The sequence below is a fragment of the Suncus etruscus genome, chromosome 5, assembly GCF_024139225.1.
Source record: "Suncus etruscus isolate mSunEtr1 chromosome 5, mSunEtr1.pri.cur, whole genome shotgun sequence".
Classification (NCBI taxonomy): Eukaryota; Metazoa; Chordata; class Mammalia; order Eulipotyphla; family Soricidae; genus Suncus; species Suncus etruscus.
The window spans coordinates 76,813,448-76,831,715 of NC_064852.1; the positions used below are offsets into that span (position 1 = coordinate 76,813,448).

Sequence of the window (18,268 nt, forward strand, 5' to 3'; positions counted from 1 at the left end):
AATAATGTAGAGTACAGGTCACATACCAAGACAGTTGACATGGAATATTCATTCTTGTTGTCCAAGTGACAGAGCCCATCATTAGGAATGACAATGCCTGCCAATTTGCTGTCCATTCCAAAATGAGAATCAGCATCGCTTACAAAAACCAGGAGATGGAGGGAATCGTTCCGCCAGCCAATTTTTTCCTACAACAAAAAAGAATTTACAAGGTGGGACTGAAGAGATAGTACCAGAGAAGGGATCTTTCTTGATTGCTGCTGTCCCAGGTTTGATTTCTAGCACCCCAGATGTTCCTTAAAACCACCAAATATGGCATTAAAAGGCATTTGGTTTGTACTGCATTAGAAGTAGCAGTGAAGTATTAATCAGTTATGATGGGACACATTTAGATTATAAAAAAGAACTACTTCAATCTACTTTTAAACTTTTTCATTTATTGTGAGGTGATACTGTATCAAAAATGACATTTTAGGGCTGGAGATATAGCACAGTGGTAGGGCGTTCGCCTTGCATGTGGCCGACCTGGAAAGGACCCGGTTCGATTCCTGGCATCCCATTTGGCCCCCCAGTGTGCCAGAGGCGATTTCTGAGTGCAGAGCCAGGAGTGGCCCCTGAGCACCGCAGAGTAAAGTCCAAAAACCAATCAATCAATCAATAAATAAAGTTTTTTTCTTTTTTTTTATTTTTCGGCCACACCCGGTGACGCTCAGGGGTTACTCCTGGTTATGCGCTCAGAAATCGCTCCTGGCATGGGGACCATCTGGGACACCAGGGATCGAACTGAGTCATCCTGAGTCAGACCATGCAAGGCAAACGCCCTAACGCTGTGCTATCGCTCTGGTCTGAATAAATAAATAAGTTTAAAATAAATTAAAATGACATTTTATATTCTCAGATATCATTTTAGATGATAAGCTTCAAAAAATTAGATCCATTAAATTAATAGTTGTATCTGTGATCTCTTGATCTTGACATTTACATGATATTTTTTTCAGTTTTTTTTAAAGTATGTTTTTAATAAAATGAACAAGGATAAAAATCAACTCTTAAATAATGAAATATGGTACAGTTGCAAAATATACTGAATTACAATAGGCATAATGCTGTCTTAATTTTGAACCTTCCTAAGAAATTACCAGAAATATAAGTGATTTGTTTCAATATAAATTTTTTAGTCTTAGGACATCTTCATATTAATTTTGATATTGAGAGTGGGAGAAAGGTGTCTCCTAAATAGTGCTTTAGAGAGTCTAGAGGCACCTAAGTGACTCTTACCAACCTGAGAAGTCATTGAGTACAAGAATGGTTTGTTGATACTACGTCATCAAAGAAGTGTTTGGGATCCTCAAAGCTGCATTTGATGATGCAAGAGACCATGCAGTGCCAGGAATCAAACTAGGTGGGCACATGCTAGGAATGCTCAATAGCCACTGTAGTACCTCTTTTTTTGTTGTTTGTTTATTTTTTTATTTAAATACCTTGATTACATACATGATTGTGTTTGGGTTTCAGTCATGTAAAGAACACCACCCATCACCAGTGCAACATTCCCATCACCAATGTCCCAAGTTTCCCTCCTCCCCACCCAACCCACGTCTGTACTCAAGACAGGCTTTCCATTTCCCTCATACATTCTCATTATTAGGACAGTTCAAAATGTAGTTCTTTCTCTAGCTAAACTCATCACTCTTTGTGGTGAGCTTCCTGAAGTGAGCTGGAACTTCCAGCTCTTTTCTCTTTTGTGTCTGAAACTTATTATTGCAAGAATGTCTTTCATTTTTTTAAAAACCCATATATGAGTGAGACCATTCTGCGTTTTTCTCTCTCTCTCTGACTTATTTCACTCAGCATAATAGATTCCATGTACATCCATGTATAGGAAAATTTCATGACTTCATCTCTCCTGACAGCTGCATAATATTCCATTGTGTATATGTACCACAGTTTCTTTAGCCATTCGTCTGTTGAAGGGCATCTTGGTTGTTTCCAGAGTCTTGCTATGGTAAATAGTGCTGCAATGAATATAGGTGTAAGGAAGAAGTTTTTGTATTGTATTTTTGTGTTCCTAGGGTATATTCCTAGGAGTGGTATAGCTGGATCATATGGGAGCTTGATTTCCAGTTTTTGGAGGAATCTCCATATCGCTTTCCATAAAGGTTGAACTAGAGGGCATTCCCACCAGCAGTGAAAAAGAGTTCCTTTCTCTCCACATCCCCACCAACACTGCTTGTTCTCATTCTTTGTGATGTGTGCCAATCTCTGGGGTGTGAGGTGGTACTTCATAGTTGTTTTGATTTGAATCTCCCTGATGATTAGTGATGTGGAGCATTTTTTCATGTGTCTTTTGGCCATTTGTATTTCTTCTTTGTCAAAGTGTCTGTCCATTTCTTCTCCCCATTTTTTGATGGGATTAGATTTTTTTTTCTTGTAAAATTCTGTCAGTGCCTTATATATTTTGGAGATTAGCACTTTATCTGATGGGTATTGGGTGAATAGTTTCTCCCACTCAGTGAGTGGCTCTTGTATCCTGGGCGCTATTTCCTTTGAGACGCAGAAGCTTCTCAGCTTAATACATTCCCATCTGTTAATCTCTGCCTTCACTTGCTTGGAGAGTGCAGTTTCCGCCTTGAATATGCCTGTAGTCTCAATTTCCTGGAGTGTTTTGCCTATGTGTTGTTCTATATATCTTATGGTTTCGGGTCTGATATCGAGGTCTTTAATCCATTTGGATTTTACCTTTGTACATGATGTTAGCTGGGGGTCTAAGTTCAATTTTTTGCAAGTGGCTAGCCAGTTGTGCCAACACCACTTGTTGAAGAGGCTTTCTTTGCTCCATTTAGGATTTCTTGCTCCTTTATCAAACATTAGGTGATTGTATTTCTGGGGAACATTTTCTGAGTATTCAAGCCTATTCCCCTGATCTGAGGGCCTGTCCTTATTCCAATACCATGCTGTTTTGATAATATTGCTTTGTAGTAAAGTTTAAAGTTGGGGAAAGTAATTCCTCCCATATTCTTTTTCCCAATGATTGCTTTAGCTATTCGAGGGTGTTTATTGTTCCAAACGAATTTCAAAAGTGCCTGATCCACTTCTTTGAAGAATGTCATGGGTATCTTTAGAGGGATAGCATTAAATCTGTATAATGCCTTGGGGGAGTATTGCCATTTTAATGATGTTAATCCTGCCAATCTATGAGCAGGGTATGTGCTTCCATTTTCGCGTGTCCTCTCTTATTTCTTGGAGCAGAGTTTTACAGTTTTCTTTGAATAGGTCCTTCACATTTTTAGTCAAATTGATTCCAAGATAATTTAGTTTCTATGACACTATTGTGAATGGGATTATTTTTTAAGGTCCTTTCTTCTCTATTATAATTTGTGTATGAGAAGGTCACTGATTTTTGTGTGTTAATTTTGTAGCCTGCCACCTTGCTATATGAGTCTATTGTTTCTAGAAGCTTTTTGGTAGAGCCTTTAGGGTTTTCTAAGTAGAGTATCATGTCATCTGCAAACAGTGAGAGCTTGACTTCTTCCTTTCCTATCTGGATTCCTTTGATATCATTTTCTTGCCTAATCGCTATAGCAAGTACTTCCAGCGCTTTGTTGAATAGGAGTGGTGAGAGTGGACAGCCTTGTCTTGTACATGATTATTTTTTTGTCAAGCTCTTCAATAGAAAAATGTGGGAAAGTAGTATAGTAAGTCATACCTTATATCCCAAATCCACACTAAAGCAAAATTAGAAAGAATGAAATACAAAATAAATTCAAAGTAGTCATCACCCAACATTGGAACATGTATTTCTCTTCCTAATGATATAAAAATATCTAAGTATTACTAGAATAAGGGTTGCTTCTAAAAGTATTACCTTTGGTAATTTCTTATTAATATGGTCTGTTTTTAATAGAATTTTTCACTCTCATTACTATTAGTTCATGAACTAGTGGAACTAAAGTTCATCTTAGTCCTACCATTCCACATTAGCCATCATTTTACTCCCTAATATTCACCTTCTAAGATCTTCAGCACTACCCATAACCTGATATTTTCCGTAAAGAACTGTAAGTAGAAAATTTTTGCTGAAGATACATGTTCCTGCATTATTGTGGACATCTTATGACCTCTTATGACCTGCTGATTTTGTTGGTTCAAATAATATCTACCTAATATGTAGCTGATCAATTGACTTTTCAAAATAATATTTGTCCTTAATTTTTTTACACCTTGATAATTGAACATTATTGCATCCTTTGAAAGTGAATCAATACTAGAGAGATAATCCAGTGGGTAAGGTTCTTGCCTTGCAAACAGCCAACCCCAATTTGAAACTTGGCACCAGACCCAGTGGTGCCCCAAACTACTCCAGAAATGATTCTTGAGCACAGACCCTTAGGTATGTCCTGAGTCCAGCTACAAGTGGTCCCTCAAAAACCAAGAACAAGACACCACAACTATTGTTTAACCCATATTTGACAGAACTGTAATTGTATTTATATAATATTAAAACAACTTTAGCCTGATTCAATTAAACATCTACAGAAAGCTTGTTCTAAAGAGAATTATCAAAATATAGAAATAGAGCAGTTTTCATACAGATGAAGTTAATTAAGCTTTTCAAAGTAGATTTTTAATAAGGTATATATGTAACATATTTTATATATAAAGAATAAAATGCAAATTCCCATAATGTACCTTACACACAGCAGCTTGCATGATTGCATCAAATCCTCCTTCGGGCGTGTCAATATTAGCTGAAATTTTCTGATTCTTCACAATTTCATTGAATTTTTCTGCATCATTTGTCAATGGCAGAATGTGCTTGAATCCAAATGTAGGTAAGCATAAGTACGGAATACTACTGCAAAAGTAAAATAAAATGAATCAGCACACACATAATAGTTCTGATCGCCTAGCAACATTTTCTAAAAAAAATTAAGGATTTTCATAACATGCCTGATTCTAGTTTATTAAGGTTCACTATTAAGGTCACAAACTCACTCCTGTCACAATGACCATATTAGCTAGCATTTAAAGCTTTCTTTGTGTCTTATACCAGCTTAAACTCTGATAACGTATTAGGTGATCCGATTCCTTATTCATTCATCATTTGTGTGTGTCAATCATTTATTGCTTTCTAAGCAGTAGCCAGTAAGGCTTTTATCTTTGCTTCTTTCCTTCCTTCCTTCCTTCCTTCCTTCCTTCTTCCTTTTCCTTCCTTCCTTCTTCTTCCTTCCTTCCTTCCTTCTTCCTTCCTTCCTTCTCCTTCCTTCCCTTCTCCTTCCCTCCTTCCTTCCTTCTTCTCTTCCTTCCTTCCTTCCTTCCTTCCTTCTTCTTCCTTCCTTCTCTCCTTCCTCCTTCCTTCCTCCTCCTCTTCCTCCTTCCTTCCCTCCTTCCTTCCTCCTCTCCCTCCTCCTTCCTTCTTCCTTCCTTCCTTCCTTCCTTCCTTCTTCCTTCCTTCCTTTTCCTTCCTTCCTTCCTTTCTCCCTCCCTCCCTCCCAGCAACGCTCAGGGGTTACTCCTGGCTCTGTGCTCAGAAATCACTCCTGGTAGGCATGAGGTACTATATGAGATATCGGGATTCGAATCACAGCCTGTCCTGAATCAGCTGCATGCAAGGCAAATGCCCCACTGCTGTGCTATCTCCCCTTATTATAATATGTTAAACTGTTAAATGTTAATAACACTATAAAATTACTGGAAAGGAATATGTTTCTCCCCTCTAATCACTCCTATTGCCCCAGCCCTGCCCTGTAAACACCCTCCAAATCAGAACTGATTGGTTCAAGAGTCCAATTCCTCTATGACAGAACAGGTTCTTGTGTGACAGACTTGGAATAAAGCCACTATTTAAAATGGTTTACATATGGGGAAAAATACCATTTTATTGAATATACCCAAAAGTCTTGTAATAGACTGTCAATGCTGATCATAAATTTCACCACATCTTATTATGAACATCAGTTAGTGCCTATGCACAAGTTACTCAAACTTTCTAAACTTTGGGTTTTCATTTGAAAAATGGAAGTCATGGTGCACAGCAAAGTTTGTGTGTGTGTGTTACATGGATTAGTCATGTGAGCACCACAAGCATATTTAGTAAAAATGCAAAATAATACTCTGAGTTAGAAACATTAGGAGTGATCCCTAAATTAGCTGTATTGTACCAAGTCTTTCTGACACAAGCAACACTTTCAGAAACATTAGCTTTTGGTGTAGAAGAGAATAGACAAATAAGAGTGTTCCAGTAAAGGAAGTAGTGTGCTGGCTGGAGAGCGCTGGTTGACTCTTGAAAGAGCAGATCTACAGGTTCAGCTGTGTATCTTGTCTTTAACACAAAGGTTCCTCTTCACCAAGTTTACCTGATGAACCGTCAATCCTCATTGTTTACAGGCCATGTGCCCATGAGTATATTGACTTACATTTAATTTTTTTTTTTTTTTGGTTTTTGGGCCACACTCAGCAGTGCTCAGGGGTTACTCCTGGCTGTCTGCTCAGAAAATAGCTCCTGGCAGGCACGGGGGACCATATGGGACACTGGGATTTGAACCAACCACCTTTGGTCCTGGATCAGCTGCTTGCAAGGCAAACGCCGCTGTGCTATCTCTCCGGGCCTGACTTACATTTAATTTAACCCTAATCACTACTTGAAATATTCTCAAGATCATGCATATCACAGGAAAAACTGGTACACCTAGTAGACCTGTTTCTGATGTCAAATACCGTTAAGTCTCTTCTTTCTAGCTTCAGCACATTTACTACAAATAAATATTATTTTCATGTTCAATTTGGTGTCTTGTGGTTGTTTAGGATTGGTGATTTTTTTCTTTAAAACAGCCTCCAAGTGTTAAGCTGTCAGTGTTCTTAAGTGCAAGGAGAGTGATGTAACATTTGGAGAAAATATGTGTGTCAGTGAAACTTTGTTCTGACAAGAAATATAATGTTGGCTGTAAAATTGTTGCTAATAAATCTACACATATTTAAGATGTTATTTTTTTAAAGAAACACACAAAACAAAGTTTTATATTGATAAGCTGGCAAGAACAAGGACCCGAGGTTCGCAGAAGCATGACTCTTCCCCTAGGAGCAGTAATTTAGCATTTGCTCAATTGACATTTAAGACTTGATTCTTGGCTTTATCAGACTCTTATTTTTTTAAATCCCTTACAAAATGTTTGGCTAATAGAGAAAATGTAACCTTTGTGCTATTAAACACTTTTAAGTGCATATAGATAATCTACAATGATGAAAATGGAAAAAATACTTTTGTTGCTGTATTTTTACCAGAATAAGGGAAACTTCTCTCTCATATAAACCAATGCAAGCCACTTCAGCATTCTTACAGGGTAAAATAAATTTTAGTAATTCACTATACAGTGAAGATAAAGCTCTCCAAAAAGCACTGGAGATTAGATAAAAACAGAAGTTTTTGAAGCACTGTGCACAGATACCAGAGGTCTCTGAAGAGATCTTTCAAGAGTCCTTAAGGTTAACTATTTTGACCAGGGGTCGGAGCAGTGGCGCAGTGGTAGGGCATTTGTCTTTCATGTGGCTGACCTAGGACGGAACGCAGTTCAATCCCCTGGTGTTTCATATGATCCCCCAAGCCAGGAGAGATTTCTGAGTGCAGAGACAGGAGTAACCCCTGAGCGTCACTGGGTGTGCCCAACCCCCCCCAAAACCCAAACAAACCTATTTTGACCATAAAAGACATCATTTGTATTTGTACAGGGGAGACACTTGCAATGACACAAAAAATGATGGTGAGTATACTGCTGGTACACAAGCATGGATTAGGGAACTAGCTCAAAACTCTCTTGCAGTTATTGATAACATATTCCACCACCATCACCATTATTATTACAACCAACATACTAACACAATGCTGATTTAACTTGAGTGTCCTTGATGAAACTGTAAAAGTTGTAATTTTATTAAGCTGATACCCTTGAATGCATGATTTAAATGAGCACAGGGGAAAAGAACACAGAACTATCTTGCCATACATCTAAGAATAATGTTTGTAGTAGAAAGTGCTTTGGGATTGTTTGAGCTTCTAGCGATTTTTTTTTTTAAACACTGTTTTTACCTGAAAGAACACTTGACAGCTAAACTATGAATCCAATTTTTGTATTTGGCAGGCAGGCATGTTCTAAATAATGAAGGAAGTTAGCCTGTTACTTCAAGAAAACAGCTATTAGTATTTGTTGTCAATGATAAACACTGGAGAAAGTAGAAAATTAAAAATTTGGAAAACTTTAGGCTATGTTTTATCAGATTAAAGGCTTCCCAATACTTTGTTTACAGTGATATTTCAAATGTGAATTTCTTAAATATTATATCATGAAAATTTGGAAGGTCTGCCATTACTCAGTGAAGTACTTGTTTCTTAGAATCAAAATCATGCACAATAATAAGTCATTCATATTCAAGGCAGATCAATGGTTTTTCTGTAAAAGAATATGAAAAATTCACTGATAGTTTCAGAATTAAAACGGAAACCCTTTACTTTTTATTTAGTTTAAATGTAATATTAAAATAAAGTATATAGTCTTCAAGTAAAATCATTAAATTATTTTCTTTTTTACAACTATATATTTATGTAAGACTTGATTTCTTCATGGAATTAAACCAAAACATATATTAAAACCTATTAAGTGTGGGACAGATATAAAAATCTGTTAAACAATGTTTTAATAAAATTGTAAAAATGTGAAACACTTCTCTCTTTGCTAAGTTTTGTTTTGTAGAATAGTTAATTTTCAGAAAATGCTTTTATAATAGCATGCAATGTATTATTGCAATTATTAAGTTATAGGTAGTTATTTTTAAATTATCTGTTTTACTTTCTTATATGCTGAATATTGTCATAATCTACATAAACTAAAGTTCTTTGTAATCTTAATTTTGTATGAGAGGTGCTGATTAGATCCTTATGCAAATATATCATGTGTTTTACCAGGCTGCTCTATTCTAGTTCTTTGAAATCTTAATTTTTCAGAGTGTAAGACTTACAGTATTTAAAAGTTTTAACACAATTCAATTAAAATGACTATTTATTGTCATCAGAGAAAGAAAATCGAGATTTGTTGGGAATGTCTGTTATGTTCTGAGCATATTTAATTCTTATTAAATATCATATAAGTATAAATATTAATATTAATAATATAAATTTAATACTGCTATTTCTAGGTGATAAAGAGTATTGTTCCTATTTATAGGTTAATTGAGCTCAAAGCAAGTAAGTTATTTGGTATAGATAATGACTAGTAAATGACTGGAAAAGCTCCTAGTCTTTTCTTTCACTGCCTTCCTAATAAGGAACATTTATTTCATAATTATAGGGCTTAGAGAAATCAAACTATTGACATGTGTATTTGGTATTTGAGTTCTGGAGATGTTTTCTGTTTCTGTCTATACACCATCCCTAATTCAGAACTAGTATTCATGTATAGTTGAATTAAAAATGGCTCATAACTTGCATGAAAAAATTTTCGAGTAAGAGTAAAAAAATAATAAAAGGAAAGTACTTTAGAAAATAAGAAAACAGATTATTTAACAGCTAAAAGTAATTATCATTTTTGGGTCAACATTCCAGGATACATGTGTAGTACTTGTATCTCATCTAACCTCACTCTCTTAAGCATTGATAATAGTAACTATTTATTGATAAGTCTATGATCAAGTTCAATACCAAATGATTTCATTGGCTCAATCAATTCTTTCTATCATTCTGTTTGATCTTGATTGTACTTCTGAATTGAAGCTTGGGAGGAGGGAATGATTTATCAAAGATCACATTCTAAGTGATTAGATTCATTGGTACCTAAAACATGTGGCTGTTTTCTGAAGACCATGTTCTTAATCACCATGCTATGTGCCATGTATCTGGTCACCCAAAGAATTTTAAGAGATAGACTCCTTAAGGGATAGAGCAGATCTGCTTTTATTGCACGTTACCCACAGGTAGCAAAATTCAGATACATAGTTGGAGCTCAGTGAGTTTTTGGTGAATTGGTGAATGAACAAATGTGTGAATGAAATGTAGTCAGAGCTATCAAAAGCTAAGTCTTCTTTTTCCAGAAGCCTGATTAAAGACAGAATTGTATTGTCCAAGATACAGATTCCCAGTTTGGCAGAACTCTCAATTTAATTATTTTCTTTGGTAACATTCCATACTCATGTTTCCCATGGTTATTATTATTCTTTATAGTTGCTACAATTTATTCAGCCTATGAAAGAATGAAGCAAACCTTCTGGGGCAAAGGTAGTGATTTGTAATCTTAGGTTAACTCTACTGAAGTATCTTGCAGGTAAAGAAAAGTAAGATGTAAAAAACTGAACATAATTTTAAACAGGTATACAATTCTATGATTTTTTAAAAAAGTAAAAATCATTACTGATGTATTAAATGATTAGAAGATTCTGAGCATAGATTATTCCTTTTACAACTGAATCAAACAATTAATAACAGAAATGAGACTTTACTATTTACTATGCAGCATTTTTTAAGGTATAAATCTCTATTACACTATAGGGATCTGTTTGTTCAGTGCAAGAACTAGTAGATGCAACACAATTCTAATCACTTTCTTTCCTACTTACAGAATTCTTATTTTGTTTTGATTTAGCAATGTACATTATTTGTTCCTAGCTGTGGCCATATAACTAAGACTTGGGCAATGAAATTAAACTTATTTAATATAAAATCATATTCATTTTTGTGTGATCAAAAATAGTACAAAATAAAAAATATTTTACTACCATTAATAGCTTACAAAGGACACTAGAAATAAAACAAAGAACAGGTCAGGAATGATGATAGTATAACAGGCATATTTCTTCCCTTACACACAATCGACCCAGGTTGGATCCCCAGCACACCCTGACCTTGCCAGGAGTTATTTCTGAGATCATAGCCAGCAAGGAGTATTGCTACCCCAGAGCATAACTATTTGTGGCCCCAAACCCTGAAAAAAAAAAAGATGGATGTGTGGGCTCCCTATGACCTATGTAGTCTATTATAATCTACTACACTAAAAATGCCAAAACAATGCTGAGAGAAATGAGAAAAATGTAAATAAGTGGTAATATAGTTCACATGCAATGAATGAAATATTTTTTTAAAATTTAAGATAGCCTTTCTTCCAAAATTTATTTCTGGTTATAGTGAAAATCTTAAAAAAAAATAAGACTATGTTTTGAAGACCCCAATAAGCCTATTACAAAATTTCCTTTGAAATACAGAAGATTGGGTAAGCCAAAGGTACAAAAACGAAGAGGACATTCTTTATTTTGCAACTTTTTGTAAAGCAATAGTCATTAGAACTGTTGGCAGGTTTATATTCAGAGTTTCAATTAAACAGATAGTGTCTAGAATTAGACAACTATTCAGTCTATTGCTTTTTAACAGCTCTTTCAAGATAATCCTATGGGGGAACAAAAATCTTTCTTAGTAACTAGTGTGAATCAATAGGATTATCTGTATCAACTGAGGCTTTTCTCCCATTTATACAAATTAAAACTAATAAAATAATAGAAAGTGAATTTGAGACCAGAGATCATAGTTAAAAAATTTTAATCATACAATTTCCAAAAGAAATTGTAAGAGAAATCATTGACACTAGAAAGGCAAAGATATATTAAGACAAAAAATATAGCACACCAGCAACAAAATTAAAACTTGGTAAATCAGGAAGTGATCGCCTCCGGGGACGAAGAGCTGATTGTAATGGGGCATAAGGAAACTATAACTTGGTAGAAATGTTCTACGTCCTGTTTTAGATGATTATATTGGTACATTTGGTTGTCAGAACTAATCAAACTGAACATTTCTGAAGTATACAATTTAGTTAATGTCAATTATATATCACAAAAAGGGAATTAGGAGGGAGACATTATCTTATAAGATATTTACAACCAAACATAATTCCTAAGAGTTATAATCAGAAATGAATTCCTTTCATGGTCAAATTATTTCTAACTATGTCAGACACTATGAAAACCACTCTGAAACATCTTAAGACATAACAAAATGTAAAGCATAGGTTAATGTTTAATGGGTGTTTAAAGTTTAAAATCTGTTTTTAAAGTCTATATACAATAAATTCAGAATAGTGAATAGCTTGGTTCGAGGCTCATCCAATTTTAGTATAGATGACTAAGAGTCAAGTGACCTTAGGCAAATTACAGGTATTTTCTGTGTTGAATACTCTTGTGTGTTATGTTTTGGTAGGCTATCTGGGAATCTGAAAGTACTCAAATATTTCCATGTAAGTTTATCCCAAAACAATCTACCAGGAGTACTCTTTCAGGCAGTACAGAAAAACTTTACTAATTGCTGAGCTTCTATATAGAGATGAAACCTGTTTTAACCTGCTGTTATTACAAAGATAAATGTAAAAGCATAGGCTATGGTGCAAAATTAATTGTATGTTTTCTACAGAAGACATTGGATTTTTTGACTGTGAACATATCATTGTCAGTATAGGTAAGCTATCATAAAGCATCTTGCCTTTAACCATGGATAACACATGGTTTTAATATATCTGATCATAGTATATTGTAATAGCATTAATGAAAAAAATTCTACTGAATTTGTCAGTTAAGGACTAAAAAGTCTGTTCCTAGACAATAAGGGATTGCTATAATTTCTAAAATATGTAAGAAATAACTGCAAAACATTTCACAGACATCATTACAGTAGTGAAGGATCCTCTAAGAAAGTGTGGGGGTACTCTCAGAAAATTGATAAAAAAAAAAGGTCTCTGAGCACTAGGCGATGGGCACAAGCTAGATAATCTACAGTGAGAGATAAAAAAATTCTTAACACAAAGGTGAACTGGAATAATCCAGACGTCTCTTCACAGATTCTTGAAGGATCAATATGTGGTTAAGATGATATTATCCTAGAAGTTCAACTACAATCATGTTTGCAACCAAATTGTATAAATAAAAACATTAATAAAGAAAAAAAATTACCCTACAGCCAAACCTAGGGAGCTAAGGACTGCTGACTTACCACCTAACAGGAGAGCAATGGTAGGGAGATCATTTACAGAACTCCTGCCAAGTGCAGCAGAGAGCAGGGCTACTCCTACCACAAATAAGTATTTAAAGGTGCCAGAGAATCATTTACTTACCTGCAAGGGTTAGCAATTTCTTCTGGTGTTGTTTTTATAAAAGGGGAGACAGGTTTTTCCACAAAAGAGCCAAAGCCTAGTCTAAAGTTGCTTGTTAATTTTGACATCTCCTTGGAAAGAAGGGAGCCCAGCTTCTTGATTGTGTTGAGGTCATCGTCCATGGAGGCTGAGAGGTCCATGAGGTAATACAAGTCCACTGGGTAATCCTCAGTTTGGCGCACTTGTACTTGCAGAGTCTGCTCGCTACCTGCAAAGCCCCCCACCAAGGAAAGCAAATCTACAAAAATGCATCTAGACTCTTTATGACTAGCCACAATGTCTATCCCCTTTATAAGACAAATTGCTAAAGATACTTAAAATTTAATAAACTCTGTAGTTAAGTATATAAGTGGGAGAGCCCATGAAAATCTTGTACCAGTGAGTGTACAGCTACTAAAGAAGGTAAAAGTTGGGATATTTTATATCTCCTTGGGAGAACAAGCATCCATTTAGATGAAAGATAAACTGAATTTTTTTGGTAGGTGATTTTAGAAAAGGGAGCAAAATAAAGAAGGATTTGAAGGTACATTACATCCTTCAAAGAAATGAGGTAAGCCTTAATGACATTTGAGTATTTCAAATGGTTGCTATCAGATAAAGGCTAAATAGTAACACATTTTGAGTGTATAAGTAACCAATGTGAATAATAATAAAGTATTAACCTAGCAATTGTTTCTCCTAAGAATGGGAAATATGACTCCCCATAATCAGTGATCTGTAACCGAATACACGGTATATGAGTGGAATAGCACAGTGTTCCTTATATTTGACATTAGATGTGTTGGCATAAGCCAAGGCCCAAGTGAAATAATAACATACCTGGTCTTAACTTAAGGATCAAGCTCTGAGGTGAAATCTGAATAATGTCAGAACTATTTTTCTGTGTGCCTATACTGAGAGGCTTATTTGTAAGTATTTCTACTTGGGAGACGGGGTTTTCTATGAAGTTTAGATGACATCCTTTAGCTAAAAGATTTGCTGAGGTATCACATCTTTCAGCAACTTCAGATGGATGAGTAAAATTCTAAAAAAGAGAGAGAGAAAGAAAATAAGAAAACCCTGCATTGATTTTTTTTTTCATTGCTGGTTAGACAGCTTGTCATTCCAAGTGTATTATATCCTCATGTGCCTGACATTTGAATGTAGGTCTAAAGTCATTGTAGAACAAAATAATTCTGGTAATAAAATTTGTATTTGTAACTGAAAAACTGCTGTTTTTGAATATTCGCTTCTTTAAGGGTAAATAGCCAGATCCTTGAAAGAGTCAGGGTAAACATTAACCAGTGATTTTATATGTTCAGAGTGGTCGTAGGTTTATGGAATTCTTCATCAAAAACTTTCTATTTGCCAAACTAAGTGACAATTTTTTAAACGTTTTTATAAAAGGCAAGAATTGTGACATCTCCCTTGGTAGCTATTTGTCCTGGTTCAATTATAAATGTCTGACACTTGCATATAAGCATTATTTTACTAGAGTTGACTCTTGGGCTTTAAGCTTGTTGTCTAAAGTATTTCTATTTAAAGTATTTAGAACCTTCTCTAAGGCCTGGAGGTGGAGAATAAAAAAGAATTTGGTGAAGGAGACTTTTTATGTTTAGGATTTAAAAGTTTCCTGTCTTTATTCTCATCCACCTAAATAAACTGTAAGGTGAATTGTTGCCAGATATAAGCATGGCCTTTCAACCCTACAATACCTCCAGAACAGACAAATGAAATCAAGACATAAAAATATTCTTTATTCGACAGCTAAGGTCTTTCTAGAAATCTAGATCAAGATGTACTTGAGACCTATTGACGTTCGTGCTTAAAATCAAAGCTATGCTCATTATTGTCTTGTCCCTGAGGTTTCTAAATCATTTTTACTTTTTTTTTTTTTTGTGGTTTTTGGGTCACACCCGGCAGTGCTCAGGGGTTACTCCTGGCTCCATGCTCAGAAATTGCTCCTGGCAGGCACGGGGGGCCATATGGGACGCCGGGATTTGAACCGATGACCTTCTGCATGAAAGGCAAATGCCTTACCTCCATGCTATTTCTCCGGCCCAACATTTTTTTACCAACCAGAAAATTTATAACTTATAAAACTTATCTTTGAGATCATATTTTTATTTACCAGTCATGTGTCTGTGTATATTTGAGACTGTTGGCAAGTCATAGCAAATTCCGTAACTTTCCTTAAAACACAGAGTCAAGTGATGACTAACTAGATAGACTTCAGAACCCTGCTCAATATGGTGCCTCTGTTATTACATATGTATAAGCAATGTCTACTAAAGGATCAGAGGTGGTAGAGCCCTCTAGCCTGTTTTCTGTCAGCTTTCAACAAAAGCCTGATCTTTTTTTTTTTTTTTTTGCTTCAACTTTTTTGAGTTCTATAACTATTGCTTGTGTGAACTTAGATTAAGTGTCTTAAAATTGACAATAATTGAGGCTGGCTCGATAGCGCAGTGGTAGGGCATTTTCCTTGCATGCATCTGGGTCCTATCCTCAGCATCCCATATGGTCCCTCAAGCCAGGAGCGATTTCTGAGCACATAGCCAGGAGTAACCCCTGAGCATTGCTGGGTGTGACCAAAAAAACAAACAAAAAATATTGACAATAACTTGACTACCGAGTATCCGCCACAAATAAAGTTCTCAGCAGTAATGAATATTTAAAACTCATTTAAACAAAAATTGTATAGACCAAAATTTTATTAGAGACATTTGATAATTTTTTTCATCTGTGATATGAAACTGATTTTAAAATTATCAATAAAACGTGGGACTTGATCTTCTATATATTCTCAAAACTGCCTTTGAAACATAAGTTCAGAAAATCCAAGTTTTTTTCTTTTTTCACTAGTACCTGCTGGGTATAGGCAGTTGTTCAGTGAGGGAGGGAGCTCAATTTTTTGCTCAGTTGTCTCTGATATTCCTCCAACTGGAATACTCCCTTAGCTGATATTTGGGTTTTAACTGTTACAGTGTCATCCTGAGTGGCACATCCAAATTTGTTTGATACTTGTGAAATTTGGCATTAAAGACAATTAGATTTGTGTTTAGATTCTATTTACAAGATTCAACAGAAAAGTGTTTTAAATCCAGAAAGAACCAAGGCAAGCAGTTCTTCCTTATCAAAGATAGTGAAGTAGGAGGCAGTGACTCAGGATAGCTTATTCTGTGCTCCCCAGACCCCCAAATCTACTTTCCCATCATTCTGTTTGATCAGATACTATCAATGTTGGGCTTTGTCATTGGTATGACAAAGTAACTAAGACCATAAAAATATATTTTGACAACAAAACTGTACAGAAAACAGCATAATCTCTGAATAATTTATCCCCAAACTTAGAAAACTTATCTTAGAATCTAGTAGAATATAAAATGAATCTACTTTTCACCTGAGATTCCCTGTGATAATAAAGTTAAATACATGAGGAACTAAAAAAAAAATGACATTAAGCAATTTGATTACCCAGAGAGAGCCTTGACATTTTATATATAACCAGTTAGAAATGGCCATAAAATGAAGAGGAGGGATTAGGTTAAATAAAGGGCCAGGCGTTAAGTTTTTACAGTTAATTACCATTCACTCCCTCCGCAGATTACTTTGAAAAGTAGTCACAAGTGACTGGCTCTGGGAATGCTTACATTTCCCTTCCTTCTTTGTTTTCCTCCTTAACTGCACAGAAAGTACCTTACCGAGAGAACAATGGCAGGTGAAATGAACGTGTGGCCTTTACAAACATGTTGAGCTCATTTACCTCCTGAGCACACCAGGCACATTGAGGTCCAATGAGTAAGCAGTCTTCACAGGTCTCTGCACCTCCCGCAGCACAGCCACCTATGTTTAAACCCAGTAAGACACAGGAATTCAACACATTCTTCCTCATCTCTTGAGACTTATGGCTCATAAAGTACTTGAACAAAGCAATATCAGCCTGAATTTTAACCTTCAGAATGTTAGCAGTTTATATAGTTATTTTGTAATTTTAATGTTGAAAACACACATCTTATTAGTCAAAAAATCATGATGCTTCTCTTCGTCCTTTACCTATGAAACTATCTCACTGTTCACAAATACAGAATCATTTTAAGTATCCTCATTCTATATCATCCACTTAAAACATTACTTGCACTGGTTAAGAAAATCTTCTCTCTTATTAAAAAAAAACCAATTCTCCTTTCTTTAATAAGTTTCCTTTCTCTCTCCAGGTAAGTTTTTAAGTAGAAGACTTTGTTCTACAATATAATCATTGGAAAAGTTATTGAAATAGCTGCCACAGAGGTATTAAGAAGGCCTATTGTGCAGTAATGCTGTTTAATTCTCCTCATTAGAATGCCCACGCAACCTTTGTATTTATTTACCTTAAGCCTAGAGCTTTCACTGTGGGAACAGCTCGGTGTTCACCTGTAATTGTTACAGTGTTCGCTCAATGGCAAAAGAGTAATCGAAAGAGATCAAGTAAAAATGACGTCCGATCTAGTTTCTGAAACAAATGACAGGTTTGTCAAGTATACCACAAAAGCAATATATCAGAGAACTCAGGTCTTACCTTGTACGTGATCATTCCTTCCTAGAATTAGAAAGAACAGGCAAAGCAGTTGGATCCCCATTCGTTTCAGTTCTCGCTGTTCAAACAGAGTAAAACATAAATTATCTTCAAAATTACAAAACCAAATCTCAACATCGTCAAAGAAATCTGTCTGTCTCGAAGTGTAAAAATTAAGTACTACTTACACTGTTTAGAAAAGAAGCTTGAGACGTAAATAAAGTTTTCATTAAGACTGAAATGAAAACAGAGGCTGCCTGAACAGGTAAAGAAGAAAAGCTGTGTTTAAAAGCAACTTCAACATGATTTACTTCCTTGTTCTCCTTATAAGGAAGGCAGGTGTATAATCACAAGAAGGTGGGGAAATTCATTCACTAGATATTTTTGTGTTAATTCTTGTTAGCTTCTCTCTAGCCTAGAGAAAGTTAATATCTTAAGTGAAATATTGATCAGTGAAATGTCAAGAATAACTGAAATGTGATCTAACTTGTTTCTAACTAATGAAATAATAACTAATGAGCATAGAAATAAAACACAAGTCTATAGGTTATATCTGGCACAT

General features: G+C 35.3%; 1 protein-coding gene across 2 annotated transcripts in view; it reads right to left on the minus strand.

Moving 5' to 3' along the window:
- Window positions 1-17,936, minus strand: part of ITGB6 (integrin subunit beta 6) — an 88,809-nt gene extending 70,873 nt beyond the window's left edge. Inside the window, exons 1-7 of one of the 2 annotated variants that reach the window (XM_049773347.1) lie at window positions 17,895-17,936; window positions 17,710-17,785; window positions 16,918-16,997; window positions 13,995-14,199; window positions 13,137-13,383; window positions 4,690-4,855; window positions 27-188 (exon numbers count right to left, since the gene is read on the minus strand). In XM_049773347.1, the coding sequence (XP_049629304.1) occupies window positions 27-188; window positions 4,690-4,855; window positions 13,137-13,383; window positions 13,995-14,199; window positions 16,918-16,997; window positions 17,710-17,785; window positions 17,895-17,936 (978 nt within the window). Of the gene's footprint in view, window positions 1-26; window positions 189-4,689; window positions 4,856-13,136; window positions 13,384-13,990; window positions 14,200-16,917; window positions 16,998-17,709; window positions 17,786-17,894 lie in introns of those variants that run through there. The other variant, XM_049773348.1, reaches the window with a different exon arrangement.
- Between the last annotated feature and the right edge of the window lie 332 nt (window positions 17,937-18,268).